The sequence below is a fragment of the Ovis canadensis genome, chromosome 4 (genome assembly GCF_042477335.2).
Source record: "Ovis canadensis isolate MfBH-ARS-UI-01 breed Bighorn chromosome 4, ARS-UI_OviCan_v2, whole genome shotgun sequence".
Classification (NCBI taxonomy): domain Eukaryota; kingdom Metazoa; phylum Chordata; class Mammalia; order Artiodactyla; family Bovidae; genus Ovis; species Ovis canadensis.
This window is the reverse complement of record NC_091248.1, coordinates 41,447,445-41,469,843: the sequence shown is the minus strand read 5'-3', so window position 1 is coordinate 41,469,843 and position 22,399 is coordinate 41,447,445. Positions and strand designations below refer to the sequence as shown.

At 37.3% G+C, this 22,399-nt stretch overlaps 1 protein-coding gene across 13 annotated transcripts in view; it reads right to left on the bottom strand.

Annotated features, from left to right (window-relative positions):
* Window positions 1–22,399, bottom strand: part of HDAC9 (histone deacetylase 9) — a 1,067,281-nt gene that overhangs the window by 819,963 nt on the left and 224,919 nt on the right. For 7 of the 13 annotated variants that reach the window (XR_011256609.1, XM_069587609.1, XM_069587617.1 and 4 more), the window contains exon 1: window positions 3,181–3,247. The exons of 2 other annotated variants lie outside the window; for them this stretch is intronic. Coding sequence is in view for 4 of the 11 variants with exons in the window: in XM_069587628.1 (XP_069443729.1) it covers window positions 3,181–3,196 (16 nt within the window). In the remaining 7 variants the exon portion in view is untranslated. Of the gene's footprint in view, window positions 1–3,180; window positions 3,431–22,399 lie in introns of those variants that run through there. 4 more of the 13 variants (XM_069587628.1, XM_069587612.1, XM_069587619.1 and 1 more) reach the window with 4 other exon arrangements.

The following is a 22,399-nucleotide window of genomic DNA, read 5'->3' as shown; positions in this document are numbered from 1 at the left end:
CATGTATATGTATGGTTGAGTCCCTTTGCTGTTCACCTGAAACTATCACAACATTGGCTGTTAATCAGCCTATACCCCAATTCAAAATAAATTTTTAAAACAAAAGAAAAAGAAATTACATTAGTGCATCAAGCTAAATGGCAATTCTGAACCTGTTTTTAACCATAGATGGATATGAAAATTTCCAGTGCTGAATTTTACTTTTCTAGCTGTAAATCCTGTGTTCTTATAAGATAAGATAAAGACATTACAGGGAAAATATACACAAACAGTTAATGGAAAAAATGATTAGCAATCACCATACTAAATTATATCTTTGCTTTCTCAAAGGCTTAAGAATCCAAGGATGCTTTATAACGATGATGCTTCCCACTTCACTCCCTCCACCACTGGCAGACTCAACTCCATTTATCCTCCCACTTCTCTGCAAAAAGATGGCAAGATTTCAAATCTCTTCCAAAGCTTCTAAAGGAATTCTTTGCTAATTCCATCAAGATGACAAAAGTACTGTAGTCAATGAAGGAAAGATAAAAGTAAAGATGAAAGATTGCTGAATGTATCCAATTGCCTGATAAGCCAATCATTCTATATCTGATGTTTTCCTTTTTAGTTCAAAATTCCAGACAGCGTCCCTTTCAGTGAAGGAAATTTTGTTTCAACACTATTACTCCACTGAGGGGAAAAAATATTCTCCCAAGTTGTGAAATTAACCTCTCCCTTCATTCACACGTTTGGTTCTATTTTTACAGTTGTACCAGTAATCTAAAAGAAAAAGCACTGAAAGTTAATTCCAGGTTTCTAAAATGTCTGACTGTGCGTGTTCCAGTTCTCTACAGCACCTCCCAGAAGATTTGGCCAATTTCTATTTCTGTAGCGCATCAATGTTTATCATTTGTTTTACAACAGCACTGCATGTTCTCAAAAATTGACTTAGATGAATTTCACCCATCGTTTACAAAAACTCAAGAGAGACAAATGGCCTTAAAAACAAAATCCACCACTGAGGCATGGTTGATTTACTAAAAGATCATTTCTTTTTTTACCTTCTCAGTTCAATATTTACTTCATTACAGTGGTAACTCCACCCCCACTAGCCTCTGTATTTGTCAAGATTTCTGACAAATTTCCAGCTTATGATTAGGCATTATGAAAATTCACTGTGGGAAAAAGAAAACTATTGCTATACAAAAGCTTTTATATTCAACTTGTTTTAAAGGATTATTGATGACTTTCACCTTCAGGAAAGCCACAATCCAAACTGTGGATGCATTTTGACTGCACATGTATAAATAAACTGATTCCTTATGGACAAATGCTCTAAGACTTGGTTAAGCCAGACAGAACTGAACAAAATCCTGATTGCCACCTATTCCCTGGGTAATCAAAGTAAATTTCTTAATCCCTCTGTGCCTCATGTCCCTTATCTATATTATATATGTTATCTTTGAAAATACCACCCAGCGCAGTATCAGGCACATAGTGAATGGTCAGTAGATAGCAGCCATCAGTACCTGTATGAATACTATGGAGAAGTAAGAGAGTAAGGAAGGTCCTCACCACCCCATTTGTTGCCATTAGACTTTTTCCATCCTCATTACTAATGAAAAAAATATCGGGACAACCGGTGGCCCTAGAAGGCAGAGGTAAGCCTGGAGAGCTGGGTCACTGAGAGGAAAGAACATAAGCCTGGATGTGAGGTGGCCTCCCAGGCCCAGCAGGGCTGCCTAAACCCAACTACAACACACCCCCTTGCAGGGAGTAGAGGAGCCTATGGCTCTTCCCTCAGATGGACAACTCCTTGCTCTGTGAGCTTAGACAAATTTCTACTCCCACATCTACAAAGTGAGAGGACGGACAAGACCAGCTCTGACACTCATTTCAGAGATAACTCATGAGTTGGTACTGAAGGTTTTTCTGGACCCAGGAGCAAGAAAGAGATCTTAGTAGAGATTTTTCTTAGACTCACATCACAAAATAACCAGGAGAAAAATAGTCAGAAGACAACCAAGTATATTCAAACATGTTTGCTTCCTCTTTGAATGAATCTCATTCCTACTCAGTTAAGTCACTCAGTTGTGTCTGACCCTTTGCCACCCCATGGACTGCAGCATGCCAGGCTTCCCTGTCCATCACCAACTCTTGGAGCTTTTCAGCAACTAGCTGTGGGGTACAGCTACTAACCTACATCGGGTACTCTCTGTTCTCAGCAATTTGCAAAGCTTAATAGGCATTGCCTCATTGTCTCCTAACCTGGAAAAATCAGTACTACTATTATCCTATTATCTTCATTTGTCAAGTGAGGAAACTGAAGCATAGAAACATTGTGAAACTTCCACAAGGACACTGAATTGCAATGGAATCAAAATTTGACCCTACCCTGGCTCCACAGTCGATGATCTGAACTATTATCCTCTACTCCCACTTTCACTGGTAAAGCAGCCATTGGGAAGTTAGTTTGCTTTCTCTGATTCATAACTGAATTTCTACGATAATATTTCTCAAAAAATTACATTACTCAGCTGGTATGAGCCTTTAGGAGATTCTCGGCCTCTTTCATTTAATGTTCACAATAGGCACATTTCAAATACTGCAATTCAACCAGACTAAAGTGACACAGAAGTATGGATGAAACTCCGTGGGTTCTGACTTCATAACTCTCAAAGCTACATGAGAGCTGCCCGGGGAATCTATACACTGTTCACGCTACTTTCGTTTGTGTTAGAGATTCACCATACTAAATGTTAAAAGCAATAAACAGTTCAATCACAGAGAGGATAACCTAAGAACTTAAGCTGTTTCAGGATCCAGAAGGACATTTGAGTTCAGTAAGTCAATGCCTCTGCTGACAGTTTCAAAGTCAGGATTTCAAGAACTGAGAGTGCAGGAACTTACTTGTCAAGAATTTTATGAATACAAGAATCCTCCCCTCAGTATATTTTAGTCTTGTCTATCAAGAACAATAAAAACATTCCCAGAATTGAATCAGTTGCTCACTCAGATGTTTGCTGTTGTTAGAGCTACAGTTGCTGATGGGAAAAGCTTTTGCTTCCCTCCTTGTAAGAAGTTTATCTTTCCACAGTCCACAAATTACTGAAGACTATTTGCATAATAAAACTTTAAAACTTCTGCCCCAATATCCTTTTCACAGCTGTCGTACATGATTAAAGGAAAGAAACTTACCCATTCTGTTGTGCATTCCCTCTTTGCCAAAATGTACTGTGGTTTCAAAAACTAGCCCAGTTCTTCTGAACTTTTCTGTATCGGTTATAATATTTAAGAGCCACAAGGAAGGGAAGTGGTTAGTCAACTTGCTAATTTTATCAGTCCCTCCCACTGGTTAAATAGTACCTGATGCTACAGACACAAAATCAGTTTTCTAGCTTACTTCCTTGCTACAGCATGACTTTATAAAAACAGCATAATTCAAGGGGAAAGACAGTGAAAGTATCTAGTTCTATCTAGTTTGTAGGCATGAGAAAGTTAATGAATGAACATTTTATTAGTTAATAAGAAGCCTAACAGACTACAAAAACCAGCAATTCAACAAAATGAAGAGGAGGAGGTGGAGATAGAATGTGTGTCAGCTGCACATCTATGCAAACTCCATCAGTTGGGTGGGAAAGGGAGTGATTTTAATGCAATCAGAGGACGAGTGGGAAGTAGCTGGTGTTTCATTTGTTCATAAATTATTCTATCCTGGAATGGAGCCAGTTTACCAGATATAGATACTTTCACAGTGTGGGGCCCTGGCCTGGGTGATTCTCTTCCTCTGGAGTTTAGCAGTTAAAGCATAGGACAAAGCAGTAGATATATGCCTATGGATGAGGGAAAATAAAATGTACTCTGAGGAAGCTATAAACAGTTTTCCAGGTGAAATATCTGCAATAAGTGAGCAGAAAATGCAGGACTTATGACATTTTTAATGAAATAAAATACTTTTATATGTTGATCCAACTTCAAAAGATTGCAACATATAAAAACACTGTCACCTGAGAATCATCAGAGCCATCACTGGCTCCCACTAACTGTGGGCAAGCAGACTTTGAGCACTGCAGGGCTTCCCATCTTTCAAGAGAAAATAAATCACCAGATTTTTATGTAAATCTTCTTTATCAAAATACTGGCAAAACCATTTCAGATTACATAAAATTTGTCTGCAGGCTGACGTGATCACTGCCCTAGGTATTAGTTGCTCAATAAAAAATACTGTAATGACATTTACAAAATATGATATATCAAAGATACGATATTCAATATAATGTGCAGGTGACAAGACTTTGCTCTCACCTTGTAAAACACATTTATAGATGAATGATATAGAATAGACTCTGGAGTAGCTACCAATGTGTTAACAGGAATTTTCCATGGATCAGTTCATTTCAGTTACTCAGTCATGTCCAACTCTTTGCGACCCCATGAACCGCAGTAAGCCAGGCCTCCCTGTCCATCACCAATGCCCAGAGTCCACCCAAACCCATGTCCATTGTGTCAGTGATGCCATCCAACCATCTCATTCTCTGTCGTCCCCTTCTCCTCCTGTCCTCAGTCTTTCCTAGCATTAGGGTCTTTTCAAATGAGTCAGCTCTCTGCATCAGGTGGCCAAAGTACTGGAGTTTCAGCTTCACCTTGAACATCAGTCCCTCCAATGAACACCCAGGACTGATCTCCTTGAGGATGGACTGGTTGGATCTCCTTGCAGTCCAAGGGACTCTCAAGAGTCTTCTCCAACATTGCAGTACAAAAGCACCAATTCTTCTGTACTCAGCTTTCTTTATAGTCCAACTCTCACACCCATACATGACTACTGGAAAAATCATAGCCTTGACTAGACGGACTTTGTTGGCAAAATAATGTCTCTGCTTTTTAACATGCTGTCTAGGTTGGTCATAACTTTCTTTCCAAGGAGTAAGCATCTTTTAATTTCATGGCTGCAATCACCATCCGCAGTGATTTTGGAATCCAGAAAAATTAAGTCAGCCACTATTTCCACTGTTTCCCCATCCATTTGCCATGAAGTGATGGGACTGGATGCCATAATCTTAGTTTTCTGAATGTTGAGCTTTAAGCCAACTTTCTCACTCTTTTCTTTCACTTTATCAAGAGGCTCTTTAGTTTTTCTTCACTTTCTGCCATAAGGGTGGTGTCATCTACAAATCTGAGGTTATTGATATTTCTCCTGGCAATCTTGAGTTCAGCTTGTGCTTCCCCCAGCCCAGCATTTCTCATGATGTACTCTGCATAGAAGTTAAATAAGCAGGGTGACAATATACAGCCTTGACATACTCCTTTTCCTATTTGGAACTAGTCTGTTGTTCCATGTCCAGTTCTAACTGTTGCTTCCTGACCTGCATACAGATGTCTCAAGAGGCAGGTCAGGTGGTCTGGTATTCCCCTCTCCTTCAGAATTTTCCATAGTTTCTGGTGATCCACACAGTCAAAGGCTTTGAAATAGTCAATAAAGCAGAAATAGATGTTTTTCTGGAACTCTTGCTTTTTCGATGATCCAGCAGATGTTGGCAATTTGATCTCTGGTTCCTCTGCCTTTTCTAAAACCAGCTTGAACATCTGAAAGTTCATGGTTCACGTATTGCTCAAGCCTGGCTTGGAGAATTTTGAGCATTACTTTACTAGCGTGTGAGATGAGTACAACTGTGTGGTAGTTGAGCATTCTTTGGCATTACTTTGGCACTTCTTTGGGACTGGAATGAAAACTGACCTTTTCCAGTCCTGTGGCCACTGCTGAGTTTTCCAAATTTGCTGGCATATTGAGTGCAGCACTTTCACAGCATCATCATTTAGAATTTGAAATAGCTCAACTGGAATTCCATCACCTCCACTAGCTTTGTTCATAGTGATGCTTCGTAAGGCCCACCTGACTTCACATTTCCACGGATATGGGTTTTTATTTTCTATTTACCATTTTAATTTTCCCAAAATGAACATAAGGTTTCATAGTAGGAAATATTTAGTTTTTTACAAAAAATCAAAGGAAAGTAACTATGAAAAACTCTCTGAAGATATTCAGAAAAGACCAGAGATGAAATGGATTGACAAATGAAGAATCTCTCAAATACTCAACTCTGCTCTGTCTTGAGCATTGGCTAAAGATCAGAAGTAAAAATTAAGATGTCGGAAAATCAGAATAGGGATGTACCCAAGTAATAAGATTCATTACTGTGTGTCTCAGATATATAAGTTGTTACTTTATCTCCTTTATTAGGTAGCCAGAGCTCATATAGGCAGGAATTAAGACTGAATGCATAACACAGAGAGCATTGAAATAACTGTGTGCCAATCCAGGGCTTGAAAAGAGGTAAAAAATAAATTTCCCAATGAGATAAATGGACATGAGTTTCAGCAAGCTCCAGAAGTTGGTGATGAGATGAACAGGGAGGCCTGGCGTGCTGTAGTCCGTGGGGCAGCAGAGTCAGACACAGCTGAGCAACTGAAATGAACTGAACTGATGAGCTAAATAATAATAAATGTAACCTTTAAAAAGGTCTCTACCAATTTAACTACATTTTCCTATTTACAAAATTAATATTAGAAGCTGAGTCATGTTTGATTTCAATAAAATTATTTTATTAATTTCCTCTAAGGCTTAAGAAACACTTCATGAAATCCCTTTTATAAGACAGTCTAATCCTTCAGTCTGCTGAAGACCTAGATCACATTTTACTCCTTTAAAAACTTATCCCCCTCCCCAAATTAGAAATATTTAATTAGAAATGTTTCAAAGCTGATCCTCCTAGGTATCAAGCATGCCATGCCAGAAAAACATGCTCATGTCATTTTAAAAATCATACCTAATAATCATACCATTTAAAGTGTACTCTATACACACTAAAAATTCTGCAGTTACTACTGAATTTTTGCAAATTATGAAATGCATGTGACTGTGTATAAAGTAATTGTTGCTGCTACTGCTACTGCTAAGTTGCTTCTGTCGTGTCCGACTCTGTGCGACCCCATAGACGGCAGCCCACCAGGCTCCGCCGTCCCTGGGATTCTCCAGGCAAGAACACTGGAGTGGGTTGCCATTTCCTTCTCCAATGCATGAAACGGAAAAGTGAAAGTGAAGTCACTGAGTCGCATCCAACTCTCAGCGACCCCATGGTAAAAGGTGTGGAACTGATAATATAATTTTGGAGATATTACCTTACTTTTTGTTAGGGAGTACAGTCTTGCTGCTGCTTACTTTGAAAAGAAATTCACTCTTTCTCCAGTCTTAAGCTCTAGGTTTATTGATGCTTCAGTCCTTAAATATTTTTTAAGTTTACTCATTTCCATTGTGCAGAATCCCCAAGACTATAGAGTTTATGAAATAAATCTTTTCTTTCAGTTGTATCTTTCCATTTTGATGACAAAACCAGATATTTGCAGGTTTGAAAGCTGCTAGTTCGACATTATTGGGGAATCCAAGGTAAACAAAACAAAATTACCAACTGCCCAGCATAAAAGGAGACATGAAAAACTATTTCATAAGCTGAGTATCACCCAAAACATCTTTCTGAGGAAAGTATCCCAAAAGTAGTCTCTTTAAAATGCTGTAAGCATTTGATTAAACTTGCTTCTAAAGTGATTATTTTTGGCCAAGATCTTGCTTATTAACATATATTCAAAGACTTTTTACAACTGCCATATGAATACAACATATCTACTACTTGCTGAAGAGAAAGGGACACCATCCTGGGGTTTGTTTGTGCATCTGTGTGTGTGTCTTCCTCAATAAATTAACATATAGTATTCAACTTCACTAGTAATCAAATAAATGCAAATTATTAAAGATTAACATTTTTACCTATCAATTCATGCTAATACATGACGATTGAGAAGGTCTCTCATATGTTACTGATAGGAGTATAAATTAGTACACCTTTCCTGGAAAAAAAAAAATATCACAGTATATCAAGAATTTTTTTTAAAAGTTCACACTTTTTGAGAATGACTCTTTTCTAAAGAAAAGATAATCAAAGATTTTGATTTCTGTAAGTAAATGTCTATCCCACTGCTACTTTAAAATCTGAACAACTTTAAACCATCTATATCCTGAAATAAGGGGAATAATCAAGGAAACTATGATATAATTATAGGGCAGATTATAATATAACTTCTATAAGTCATGACATTAAAAATATTTAATGACACTAAAAACATTCATAACACAATGCTGAGTAAGGAGAAAAGACACAAAAATATGTATGTATTATTATCCCATAATCTTGGAACACAAACACATACTCCATTCACACCTTCACACTTCACATGCAAAATGTATCACACATATTTGATAGAAAACAGAATTTTTTAAAATGTCCAAAACATGAAGAGGGGTTATTTCTGAATGGTATGGGTATAGATAAATTTTATATTCTTTTTATCTCTTTTAAAAGCAAGTTTTCTACTTTGAACACCAGGGCAAAAATAAAATTTGATTATTCAAAAATATTAGCAAAAATATTTGTACTTTTCATGAGTGCTAAAATTTTATGTATCACAGTATCTTTTACTTGATATTTTTGAACCAATTTTGTCTTGTTATTACTTTAGATTTGTGGATTTTTATTTTATTCCTTGATAAAGTGAAGCCCACCTGGCAATCCAGGATATTTAGGCTGAAATCAGCCCTGTGTTAACAAAGAAAAGACTGTCAGCTAGACATCTTTTTAGTTACTTCACAGGAGATCCATTTACTCTTAAAAGTAGACTGCTAAAATTCACATCCAATTTATTGTATAATTAATAGGCAAAATTTTACCTGGGACAAAAGCCATACTGAGTACTAGATTTAAATCAAGCGAAAGAGGAAAGAATTTATCTTTATTTGGTCTTCATAATACCAGATGCTTGAAAGTTTTTTTTTTTTTTAAATTTTTATTTTTTAAATTTTAAAATCTTTAATTCTTACATGCATTCCCAAACATGAACCCCCCTCCCACCTCCCTCCCCATAACATCTTTCTGGGTCATCCCCATGCACCAGCCCCAAGCATGCTGCATCCTGCGTCAGACATAGACTGGCGATTCAATTCACATGATAGTATACATGTTAGAATGTCATTCTCCCAAATCATCCCACCCTCTCCCTCTCCCTCTGAGTCCAAAAGTCCGTTATACACATCTGTGTCTCTTTCCCTGTCTTGCATACAGGGTCGTCATTGCCATCTTCCTAAAGACTCCACCAGAAAATTACTAGAGCTCATCAATGACTATAGTAAAGTTGCAGGATATAAAATCAACACACAGAAATCCCTTGCATTCCTATACACGAATAATGAGAAAGTAGAAAAAGAAATTAAGGAAACAATTCCATTCACCATTGCAACGAAAAGAATAAAATACTTAGGAATATATCTACCTAAAGAAACTAAAGACCTATATATAGAAAACTATAAAACACTGATGAAAGAAATCAAAGAGGACACTAATAGATGGAGAAATATACCATGTTCATGGATTGGAAGAATCAATATAGTGAAAATGAGTATACTACCCAAAGCAATTTACAAATTCAATGCAATCCCTATCAAGCTACCAGCCACATTTTTCACAGAACTAGAACAAATAATTTCAAGATTTGTATGGAAATACAAAAAACCTCGAATAGCCAAAGCAATCTTGAGAAAGAAGAATGGAACTGGAGGAATCAACTTGCCTGACTTCAGGCTCTACTAGAAAGTTTTTTTTTTAACTCATTTAATTTTCACAACCATCCTGAGGGTTCAGTATTCTTACATTTATTTTACAGATGAAGAGACTAATTTATCCAAAGGCTAAGTAAATAGACTAAGTCCTCATATTTTGTAAATGGAGAGCCAGAACCAACTACAGATAATTCTGACTATGAAACCAGTGTCCAGCACTATACGGAGAAGTTTCTGTTGGAATCTAGATAGTATACCTGTGGTAGTCTTAAAATTACTGACAACTTAAAGAACAAAATCTTTGATGATCATGAATTTAAGGAGATTAAAAATGGGAAATAAACTAACTTTTCTCAAAGATTAAATAAGAGCTAACAAAGAATAGGAAAAAGCATACAACTGAATATGTAACTGAGGACATCTTCTCCAAACCAAGTTAGGACACAGATCTAAACATAAGAAATAGGAGGATTAGATACATATAAGTATGTGTGTTTAAACTGACATCTTGCATATTTTTGTAAATACTAAATAAAACTCATAATTATTTTCATTGATTTTAAAGGGAGAAGTTTTAATTATTTTATAAATGTATTTTATCACAAAATGAAATAATAAAAAATATATGACGACAAAAGTAAGTACTGTATCATAATCTTATACTGAAAAGCCATTGCTAAGTGGTGACATCCCAGACTTCTTTCTGTTTATGTACATAAGGGTCACAGTAGCACTACAGAAAATGAAGTTTGGATAAACTGGCCAAACTGTATACTTAGTGACATGAGGCAGGGTTTGAACAGCTATCTGTCTAACTCCCCAGTAATGGTTTTTCTACCTCTTAATTTTGCCCCATGCTGTGAAGGGGTAGGTAGAATACTTCACAAACACAGGAACTGAGAGGAGGTTTGTTTTTATTTGTTTTTAATATTTTTCCAAAATTTAAAGTATTAAATTGGTTGATCCTGACATTCACTACTGTTTCCCTTTGAACAAATCATTTAATTCCTAAGGCTGAAGATTCCCATCAATAAGTAACGATGATAACCTCCAAAAGTTCTGGAAAAGTCAATGACTCAGTGACTAAATGGAATATCTTAGAACTTAAAAATCTCTGTTTTAGAGCAACACAACATACTTAACATAAAAATTCAGCAATATCCTTTGGAACTGTAAATAAAGAATTAAGATACCATTTGGGCCATGTGTACTGACAATCCATTCTGCAAAGAGGAATGATAATCAGTTCACCAAATTATGGTCAGTTGTTACAATTTCTGCTCATAAACTTGGTGTTTAACCAACTTTAAAAATAAGTCTTACTCACCTTTGATTTACTCTCTCTCTCTCCTTATATTATTACTAAGCTCTACTGAGCTCTACTATGAAATGTCCCCGTATACATTTTGAAGTGTATTTTGAGTGTTAGTATACCAAGGATCAGAAAAGGGTCAAAGGTTTTCACATGCTCTTATTCCTTTTGAAAAGTAGTGCCTAAAAATTATCCAGAATTTCCAACAATTCTTTCAACTTTAATTCCAACAGTGAGAAAACTTTATCATTCAAACGTTGCTAACGCTGTTCACAAGGAGACTATACTACGTGAAGACAGGCCTTCAACCAGACAACAAAGAAGAGGGAATGCACAGTCCATTTAGTTACAGACTCACTCTGCAATGCAGTTACAACCCTTTTGCCTTGTGGGATATACAGGCGTAAGTTCCTCATAAACTCACACACAATGAAGTGAATTGAACTGTTGAAGAAGTTTTCACCAAGTGATAATTGCTTTCCCCCAGTGTAAATACAACGTCCCTTTTTGGAAGAGGTCCTGGGACCTTGCAATGTCTTGTTTAAGATGAATAATCATGATGTATCACTCTCATCTATTCCTCTAAGAAGTGAAATATTATTTCTCAATATTAGAGAGCCTTGGCCACCATTTCAGGATTTTCCTGAGAAATATCTATAACATACCATGACTCACTAGCTATACTGTCTTAGAAATGTTATTAAACACTCTGCCGTTATTATCTCATTTACAAAAAGTGGGCTTGTAATGCCTATTTCATATTATTTTTGTGAATATTCAGTAAGGTCAATTATATAAACAGCCTTCATACAGGGCCTGGTGGCTCAGACGGTAAAGCGTCTGTCTACAATGCGGGAGACCTGGGTTCGATTCCTGGGTCGGGAAGTTCCCTGGAGAAGGAAAAGGCAACTGACTCCAGCACTCTTGCCTAGAAAATCCCATGGACAGAGGAGCCTGGTGTCCATGGGGTCGCAAAGAGTCGGACACGACTAAGAGACTTCACTTTCACTTTCATAAAGGGGCTTCAGTTTAGTTCAGTTCAGTCGCTCAGTCGTGTCCGACCCTTTGCAACCCCATGAATCGCAGCACGCCAGGACTCCCTGTCCATCACCAACTCCCAGAGTTCATTCAGGCTCACATCCATCGAGTCAGTGATGCCATCCAGCCATCTCATCCTCTGTCGTCCCCTTCTCCTCCTGCCCCCAATCCCTCCCAGCATCAGAGTCTTTTCTGATGAGTCAACTCTTCGCATGAGATGGCCAAAGTACTGGAGTTTCAGCTTTAGCATCATTCCTTCCAAAGAAATCCCAGGGTTGATCTCCTTTAGAATGGACTAGTTGGATCTCCTTGCAGTGCAAGGGACTCTCAAGAGTCTTCTCCAACACCACAGTTCAAAAGCATCAATTCTTCGGCACTCAGCCTTCTTCACAGTCCAACTCTCACATCCATACATGACCACAGGAAAAACCATAGCCTTGACTAGATGGACCTTAGACAGCAAAGTACTGTCTCTGCTTTTGAATATGCTGTCTAGGTTGGTCATAACTTTTCTTCCATGGAGTAAGTGTCTTTTAATTTCATGGCTGCAATCACCATCTGCAGTGATTTGGGAGCCCCCCAAAATAAAGTCTGACCCTGTATCCACTGTTTCCCCATCTATTTCCCATGAAGTGATGGGACCGGATGCCATGATCTTAGTTTTCTGAATGTTGAGCTTTAAGCCAACTTTTTCACTCTCCTCTTTTACTTTCATCAAGAGGCTTTTTAGCATCTCTTCACTCTCTGCCACAAGGGTGGTGTCATCTGCATATCTGAGGTTATTGATATTTCTCCCGGCAATCTTGAGTCCAGCCTATGTTTCTTCCAGTCCAGCGTTTCTCATGATGTATTCTGCATAGAAGTTAAATAAGCAGGGTGACAATATACAGCCTTGACATACTCCTTTTCCTATTTGAAGCCAGTCTGTTGTTCCATGTCCAGTTCTAACTGTTGCTTCCTGGCCTGCATACAGATTTCTCAAAAGGCAGGTCAGGTGGTCTGGTATTTCCATCTCTTTTAGAATTTTCCACAGTTTATTGTGATCCACGCAGTCAAAGGCTTTGGCATAGTCAATAAAGCAGAAATAGATGTTTTTCTGGAACTCTCTTGCTTCAATCAAATCCCTTATGATTATACAGTGGAAGTGAGAAATAGATTTAAGGGCCTAGATTTGATAGATAAGAGTGCCTGATGAACTATGGAATGAGGTTCATGACACTGTACAGGAGACAGGGATCAAGACCATCCCCATGGAAAAGAAATGCAAAACAGCAAAATGGCTGTCTGGGGAAGCCTTACAAATAGCTGTGAAAAGAAGAGAAGTAGAAAGCAAAGGAGAAAAGGAAAGATACAAGCATCTGAATGCAGGGTTCCAAAGAATAGCAAGAAGAGATAAGAAAGCCTTCTTCAGTGATCAATGCAAAGAAATAGAGGAAAACAACAGAATGGGAAAGACTAGGGATCTCCTCAAGAAAATTAGAGATACCAAGGGAATATTTCATGCAAAGATGGGCTCAATCAAGGACAGAAATGGTATGGACCTAATAGAAGCAGAAGATATTAAGAAGAGGTGGCAAGAATACACAGAAGAGCTATACAAAAAGGATCTTCACGACCCAGATAATCACGATGGTGTGATCACTCATCTAGAGCCAGACATCCTGGAATGTGAAGTCAAGTGGGCCTTAGGAAGCATCACTATGAACAAAGCTAGTGGAGGTGATGGAATTCCAGTAGAGCTATTTCAAATCCTGAAAGATGATGCTGTGAAAGTGCTGCACCCAATATGCCAGCAAATTTGGAAAACTCAGCAGTGGCCACAGGACTGGAAAAGGTCAGTTTTCATTCCAATCCCAAAGAAAGGCAATGCCAAAGAATGCTCAAATACTGCACAATTGCACTCATCTCACACGCTAGTAAAGTAATGCTCAAAATTCTCCAAGGCAGGCTTCAGCAATACAGGGACTAGTACATTGTAAATGGCCAAAGCAGAAACCTGCAACTACTATAACTAGACAAAAACAATATTTAAATAGTTTTCTCCTACCCATTTTGAGAGGGCTGTTATAATGTCTTTTCATTGTATGTGTATGTTCTTTCAATATTTTTTAAGGTGACTCTAGGCTCATTTGGCCCTTCTTCTAGAGCCTTACTATAGAGTTTTTAAAATCCTTTCAGGATCTATAATCCCATTGAATCAGCAATAAAACATGTACTGAGTGAGATTCAGGGAAATAACTATTCAACAGAAGTCCCTTCAATTTTTAATTACTCCTTCTTCCCTCTCCAAGTTCACTGTTCTCTGGTTTTTAATCTTGAAAGCCAGTCAGGGTACATTATTTATGTTATGTTCAATAGGGAGAAAAAGAAGAAAAAGAATTTTATTCAGGACACTATCTCTAACCTTGAAATGTTTTTTTCTGAACATTTGTTCTGCTCACTGAGCAAATTTTAGTCTTCAAGTCAGATGTCTAAATACAGTACTTGAGCTCTGTTTAAGGCTAAAAATATAGACTTTGCACAAGGTGATGGTTACAAAGGAAGGTGTTTACAATATAGTTCAATAGAAGAAGCTAACTGAACATTAGCTATACAGTTCAGCCAGAAGAATTTCTCATCTCCACTGAAGCTTTGGAGTCAAATTATCCTTTGAAATACATTTTTCTTGAAAAGAAAGTGAATTGAGTAAGGGTTTCCTGAAGTCCTTCACCAGATTCTCAATTTTCTTCACATGAAACTGCAAGTCATGGAAGTCTTTGTCAGCCTCTCTCTCAAACAGAGTACCAATAAAAGCATGCTCCACAAAGAGTAAGTCTGAACAAGAAGTATGGTTACAAAGCCCACGAAATATCTTTCTCATCGTAACAGAAATCTGTTAGTAGATGTCAATGAATAGTTATGATACTTACTAATAACACAAAACACATAGTCACCATCAGAAAAGTTTATTATCCTTCAAGAAACACATATTATTGCCTGATCCTGTCTCAGACTCACAGACAAAGCTCTATTCCATCTGCTGCTGCTGCTGCTAAGTCGCTTCAGTCGTGTCCGACTCTGTGCGACCCCATAGACGGCAGCCCACCAGGCTCCCCCGTCCCTGAGATTCTCCAGGCAAGAACACTGGAGTGGGTTGCCATTTCCTTCTCCATCTAGAAGCTCATATTTGGTCTTCCTCAGGTATATCTTCCCGAAAGTAAAAGATCAAGAAGGTCCAGATGGGAACAGCAGGATAAAACAAAACCCTGAAATGGATAATGCTGACACTGTTGTCAAATGTTATGTGAAGTCCACTTAATTTTTAAAATGTTACTCCTTTTCAGAAACTGGAAGAGATAAAATTGGATGAACAAAGGGAGACTAGGATACATAAAATTTTTGATGTGCTCATGAGCAATTACTGCATAAATGAATGAATGAACAGAAATGGTCTTAGTGATATTAGAAAATCTCAATAGGTTATTTTATTATCTGAATCCCCTCTTTAAATATTTATTATAAGCAATTTTCATGAGGCTCACCTGTCTTTTTTAATACTTTAATCTTCAGATCATAGAAACATATCTGATAGAGATAGTTCCTTAACAAATACTTGCTGAAAGGATGAATACATTTTCATTTTATTTTTATTACCCTTCTAATCTTTCAATCATTTTTAAGGGTGATTCACAATTATTCTCCTAAACCTCTGAGAATTCCCCTTTCAACACTCAGAATTCCCCTTTCAACACTAAACAGAAGAGATAAGTGAAAAATGGAAGTCATAATTCCTTAATAAAATTTTCATGCAAGAAATAATATTTGGCCAATTTACACATAGCACATGAATTAAGCCTTTGAGAAAACCAGTTTCTAGGCAACAACTGTCCTTATTAAATGGGTAAAATGCGAACATAAACACATATTGGAAATACATTTGGCATCAACTTCATCATGAAGTCACTGGGTAGAAAAGATCAGAGCACGAAAATTTTCCTAATCATTTATTTTATAATTGTAATAATCAGAATTGCCTATACACTTACTTTTTAGTAAGAACATGGGTAAAATTGGTGGTGTGAAATCCAGGCAGGAAGAGAGTAAGACAAAACGACTAACAAAGGAGAGCACAATTTTAAACTCCAAAGAAAGTATATATAGACTGTGTGTGCTAAGTTGCCTCAGTTGTGTCTGACTCTTTGCGAGCCATGGACTAGTGGTCTACCAGGCTCCTCTGTGCACACAATGCTCCAGACAAGAATACTGGATGGCTTGTCATGCCTCCTCCAAGGGATCACCCCTACCAAGGGATCAAGCCCATGTCTCTTACATCTCCTGGACTGGCAGGACGGTTCTTTACCACTAGCCCCACCTGTGGGGGGCTCCTCTATCTAGACAACGTTGGATCAAATACCTTTAGGAAAAAACATGCTGTTTTTACATTAACAATTTCTCTTTTTTTATTTTTGCAATTTAGTTTCACTTTATTGAACGGTGAATTGAGTTTGATACATGCTTGAGATTGGAGTTCAAATTTTTTCAAATTTATTTCTAAAATGACAAAGTTTACTTTAAAACTCCCAAACTTCCACATCCATGTTTCTCAGTTCCAGAACAGGATAGCTGCTTCCATAGCAGAGGCAGTTCTTGTTATGGTGGTTAAATTTCAATAGAAAAAAAAAAATCATTATTCTTTCTTGAATTACCAAACACTTCTTTCATGCCTTTCAAAGTAACCTTTTAAAACAGCATGTGAAATGTACAAAAGATTATGTCTCTCTATATAAGCACATGTTCACAATGTCCTAGGGTATTATTTCAGCAAGGAAAATTTCTGATGTTTTAAAGTTAATTTTTTAAAATATGCTAAAGAAATAACTGTATCATATAGAATGCAAGTACTTCTCTTTTACCATGTTACATTAAAGGCACATCTAAATTTAGACATATGTAGATAAACATTCCAATCCCTGAAAAACCCTAGACCACAGAGGTTCTAGGGAAAAGTCTGTATTATATTAAACATGAGACTCCATTTCCTTGTTTTGAATTATTGGTGCTGCTGTGGCAACAGCACAATAGAGAACTTTGCTGCACTCTCAGCAGAGCTATTTATACTATTTAACCTCTTCACTGGGAGTTCTTCCTCTACCAAGTTCTTCCATTAAGCAGTCCATTTAAAGTTGTTTTTTTTTTTTTAATTGTTGCTAAATGTGAACAAACAAAACTTAGCTTTGAACTCTTTAGGCAAACATTCTGGACATAAAACTAATATCTTGAATTATTTTAAGTAACTGAATACCCATTTCACAGATCACAGAATTCTGAAATAAAAGGATCATTTCCTGAAAAAAGTGACATCTGGATTCTGAATGCTCTGAAAATTTACTAAACTTTCCAGAAATGGGAAATGGCTGGTTAACTGCTAATTAAAATACCTCAAAGGAGAACTTTTCAAAGAAAGTTCAAGATGATGTTCCTTTGTGATTGTAGGATGACATCAGCACAGTGACATAGACCTGGAATAGGACTAAAGTCAATTAGTTGCATGAAGATACACATCACAAAATTTTCTTTATTACTTCCCTCTGGAATAGTTAAATTAACCAAGCAAACTGAATTGATCAACTTGATTTAACATGTGGAACTATATAAAAAGCTTCCTTGTAATTGGTAAATTGGCTAACTGCTACTGCTGTTACTGCTAAGTCACTTCAGTCGTGTCCGACTCTATGTGACCCCATAGATGGCAGCCCACCAGGCTCCCCTGTCCCTGGGATTCTCCAGGCAAGAACACTGGAGTGGGCTGCCATTTCCTTCTCCAATGTATGAATTGGCTAAACATCAAGCTTAATCGAAGGTAAGATGTTTTAATAAAATCCCTTGAACACAGTAACTCAAATTAATCTTCATATTGGGAAATGACCAAGACATTTGAAAGGAGTTCTTAGGAAAGGAGAAAATGAAGTAGGAAAATTAACCATGAGTGAGTCTGTTTAAATGTCTGAGAAATGTTTGGAGTGAGGGGTGATGTAAGGTAAGATATTAGAAGCAGGCAGAAATGATTAAAATGGAAAAAAAAGGATTATAAATCTTATGTATAAATGATAATTCCACTTCTCCAGTTTCGTCGGTCATCCCCCACACCCACTATTCCAGGTACAAGGCATTTTTCATTTCTAGCCAACACTTCCCATCTTCTACTGATCTGCACTTGATGTTCCACTTGTCAGCCCTACCTCCCATCCTTTTTTGCTAGCAAGCTCACATGCACCTTTTTGAATCAGCTATCTTCTCCATCCCCTGCCAACTGTCCCTCACTCACGCAGAACTTGCAGCTGTTTCTTCAACATCACAGGCCATCATTCCTACTTCTTCCTGAGTACTCACATCTTATCATCATGGAAGTGTTTTGTCTACTTCTCATACTACACTGGGGCCTCCTCTAAAGCAGAATTCACAGAAGATTCACTCATTCATCTTTGTACCTTCAATTATTTTAGAACTGTGCTATAATTACTGAATGATTGGGAGTCATGGTATCAAAGTGAATTTAAAATGAGTAATAAAGAACTATAACATGTTTTCAAAAACAACGTTTCAAAACGCAAGTTTGCTCATAATTGAATGCAAGAAGAAATTAAGAGTATGAAGAAAACTGGAAGGGATACAAAAAGAAAAATTTAGGAAAAGAACAAAGAAGCCACTTCTGTTACTGTTTACCATGGCTGCAAACAAACTTAATTATTGAGAAAATATTCACCAATTAAATTTTATTTTGAAGTGAATATTATAAAAGCTAAAATAATAAGCATTATTTCTAGTTTTATATTTGGCTTGTTTAAAAAAGTAAGTTCAATAAGCTGTCATTTCAACTATTTATGATTTCATTATAAAATGTAACACCACCCACTTTCTATGAAGAAAAATATCATGTATCCTCCCTTATTAAAACCTATGCCCTCTAGAGGTGCTCTGTCAAGCTGAGAAATAGCATGTCAGTAGCATATTATGTCTACTGTAGCATAATATGCTACAGAGACAGATGTCCCTATTCAAAATGCAAATGCAATGATCAATCACAACTCAGAGCATTCCTGAAAACCAAAGTGCCACAGTTAAAACACAATTACAGAAAGACATGCTAAAATAATATCAAGAAATTGATACAGGATGAATGCATTACCCAAGAACTGCAAGAGTATTTGCAGAATATGTGTGGATTTTGTGTTTTGCTAAGGATCCATATAAAATTTTTAAATGCATTGTTAGGGGAATTACTGCACCAAGGTCCATACTCACTATTGGGTGAGCTCTCCTTTGCCTTTTCCTACTTTGCTTGGAGCTATCCAACTGATACACATAACTTGCTGCTACTGCTGCTAAGTCACTTCAGTCGTGTCTGACTCTTCGTGACCCCATAAACGGCAGCCCACCAGGCTCCCCCGTCCCTGGGATTCTCCAAGCAAGAACACTGGAGTGGGATGCCATCACCTTTTCCTTGCCTATCATTAATTCCATTTCTAGTTTCACAAAGAAAAAAAATGAATAAGATACCCATCTGAATGCAGAGTTCCAAAGAATAGCAAGGAAAGATAAGAAAGCCTTCCTCAGTGATCAATGCAAAGAAATAGAGGAAGACAATAGAATGCAAAAGACTAGAGATCTCTTCAAGAAAAGTAGAGATACCAAGAGAACATTTCATGCAAAGATGGGCACAATAAAGGACAGAAATGGTATGGACCTAACAGAAGCAGAAAATATTAAGAAGAGGTGGCAAGAATACACAGAACTATAAAAAAGATCTTCATGACCCAGATAACCACGATGGTATGAACAATCACCTAGAGCCAGACATACTGCAATACAAAGTTAAGTGGGCCTTAGGCAACACTCTATGAACAAAGATAGTGGAGTTGATGGAATTCCAGTTGTGTTATTTTAAATCTTAAAAGATGATGCTGTTCAAGTGCTGCACTCAATACACCAGCAGGTTTGGAAAACTCATCAGTGACCACAGCACTGGAAAAGGTCAGTTTTCATTCAAAAGGCAATGCCAAAGAATGCTCAAACTACCACACAATTGCAATCATCTTATATGATAGCAAAGTAATGCTCAAAATTCTCCAAGCCAGGCTTCAACAGTCCATGAACCAAGAACTTCCATATGTTCATGCTGGATTTAGAAAAGTTCAAGGAAACAGAGGTCAAATTGCCAACATTCACTGGATCATCGAAAAAGCAAGAGAGTTCCAGAAAAGGATCTACTTCTGCTTTATTGACTATGGCAAAGCCTTTGACTGTGTGGCAAACAACAAACTGTGGAAAATTCTTCAAGAGGTGGGAATACCAGACCACCCTACCTGCCTCCTGAGAAATCTGTATGCAGATCAAGAAGCAACAATTAGAACCAACATGAAACAACAACTAGCTCCAAATTAGGAAAGGAGCACATCAAGGCTGTATATTGTCATGCTGCTTATTTAATTTACATGCAGAGAACATCATGTGAAATGCTGGGTTGGATGAAGCACAAGCTGGAATCAGGACTGCCAGAAGAAATTTCAATAACCTCAGATATGCAAATGACACCACCATTATGGCAGAAAGCAAAGAACTAAAGAGCCTTTTGATGAAAGTGAAAAAGGAGAGTGAAAAAGTTGGCTTAAAACTCAACATTCAAAAAACTTAGTATCATCTCATTTGGCCCCATCACTTCATGGCAAATAGATATGGAAACAGTGAGAGACTTTATTTTGTGGGGCTCTAAAATCAGTGCAGATGGTGACTGCAGCCATGAAGTTAAAAGACACTTGCTTCTTGGAAGAAAAGCTATGACCAACTAAGACAGCATATTCAAAAGCAGAGACATTACTTTGATGACAAAGGTCCATCTAGTCAAAGCTACAGTTTGTCCAGTAGTCATGTACTGATGTGAGAGTTGGACTATAAAGAAAGATGAGCACTGAAGAATTGATGTTTTTGAACTGTGGTGTTGGAGAAGACTCTTGAGAGTTCCTTAGACTGCAAGGAGATCCAACGAGTTAATCCTAAATGAAATCAGTCCTGAATATTCACTGGAAGGACTGATGCTGTAACTCCAATACTTTGGCCACCTGATGCGAAGAACTGACTCATGTGAAAAGACCCTGATGCTGGGAAAGATTGAAGGCAGGAGGAGAAAGGGGACAACGGATGATGAGATGGTTGGATGGCATCACTGACTCGATGGTCATGAGTTTGAGCAAGCTCTGGGAGTCAGTGATGGATGGGGAAGCCTGGTGTGCTGCAGTCCATGGGGTCACAAAGAGTTGGACACGACTGAGTGACTGAACTGAATCGAACTCCTAAGCATGCCTTTGATTTTTTTTTTTATGCCTTTGATTTTATATGTATGTTACCCTTAACTATACATAGCAGTCAAAACCTATTTTTCAGATTCATCTGTGATTATGTATACATATATGCACATATATAATATGTCTAGTTCATTCATTATTAAAGCCACCTAACTCCATTGCATGAAACACCCTCAAAGTATTTATTCAATTTCCTATTGATGGATATATAGACTGATTCTAGTTCCTCATTAATATACACAATGATGAAATAGACATTCCTATACATGTCTCTTTGTACACAAAATGAGAAAGTATCTTCTGGGGATTATACTTCAAAATGGTATTGCCAGGCATTAGAATATACACAACTTTTTTTGTATGTATGAATAAATGACTCTCTTAAGTGGTACTAACTTATCCTCTCCAGTATTACAAAATTTATACTGTTCTATATCTTCAGCAACACTTGGTGTTGCAGAACTTTATATTTTGTCAGTCTGATGGGTGAATGAAATTGAAAAATATTTATTTTTAATTTGCATTTTCCTGATCAATATTTTAGATTTTATTGGTCATTTGAACTTCTCTTGATCAGAATTGACTATTCTTATTTGTCCTGTTTTCCACTGGGTTTTGCCTTTCTTTTTGGTACCCTAAGACAGAGGGCCTGAAGAACTTTGGACAGAGGTTCATAACATTCCACAGGAGGCAGTGACCAAAACCATTGTCAATAAAAAGAAATGCAAAAAGGCAAATGGTTGTCTGAGGAAACCTTACAAGTATCTGAGAAAAGAAACAAAAGGCAAAGGAGCTTCTGCACAACAAAGGAAACTATAAGCAAGGTGAAAAGACAGCCTTCAGAATGGGAGAAAATAATAGCAAATGAAGCAACTGACAAACAACTATTCTCAAAAATATACAAGCAACTCCTGCAGCTCAATTCCAGAAAAATAAACGACCCAATCAAAAAATGGGCCAAAGAACTAAATAGACATTTCTCCAAAGAAGACATACAGATGGCTAACAAACACATGAAAAGATGCTCAACATCACTCATTATTAGAGAAATGCAAATCAAAACCACAA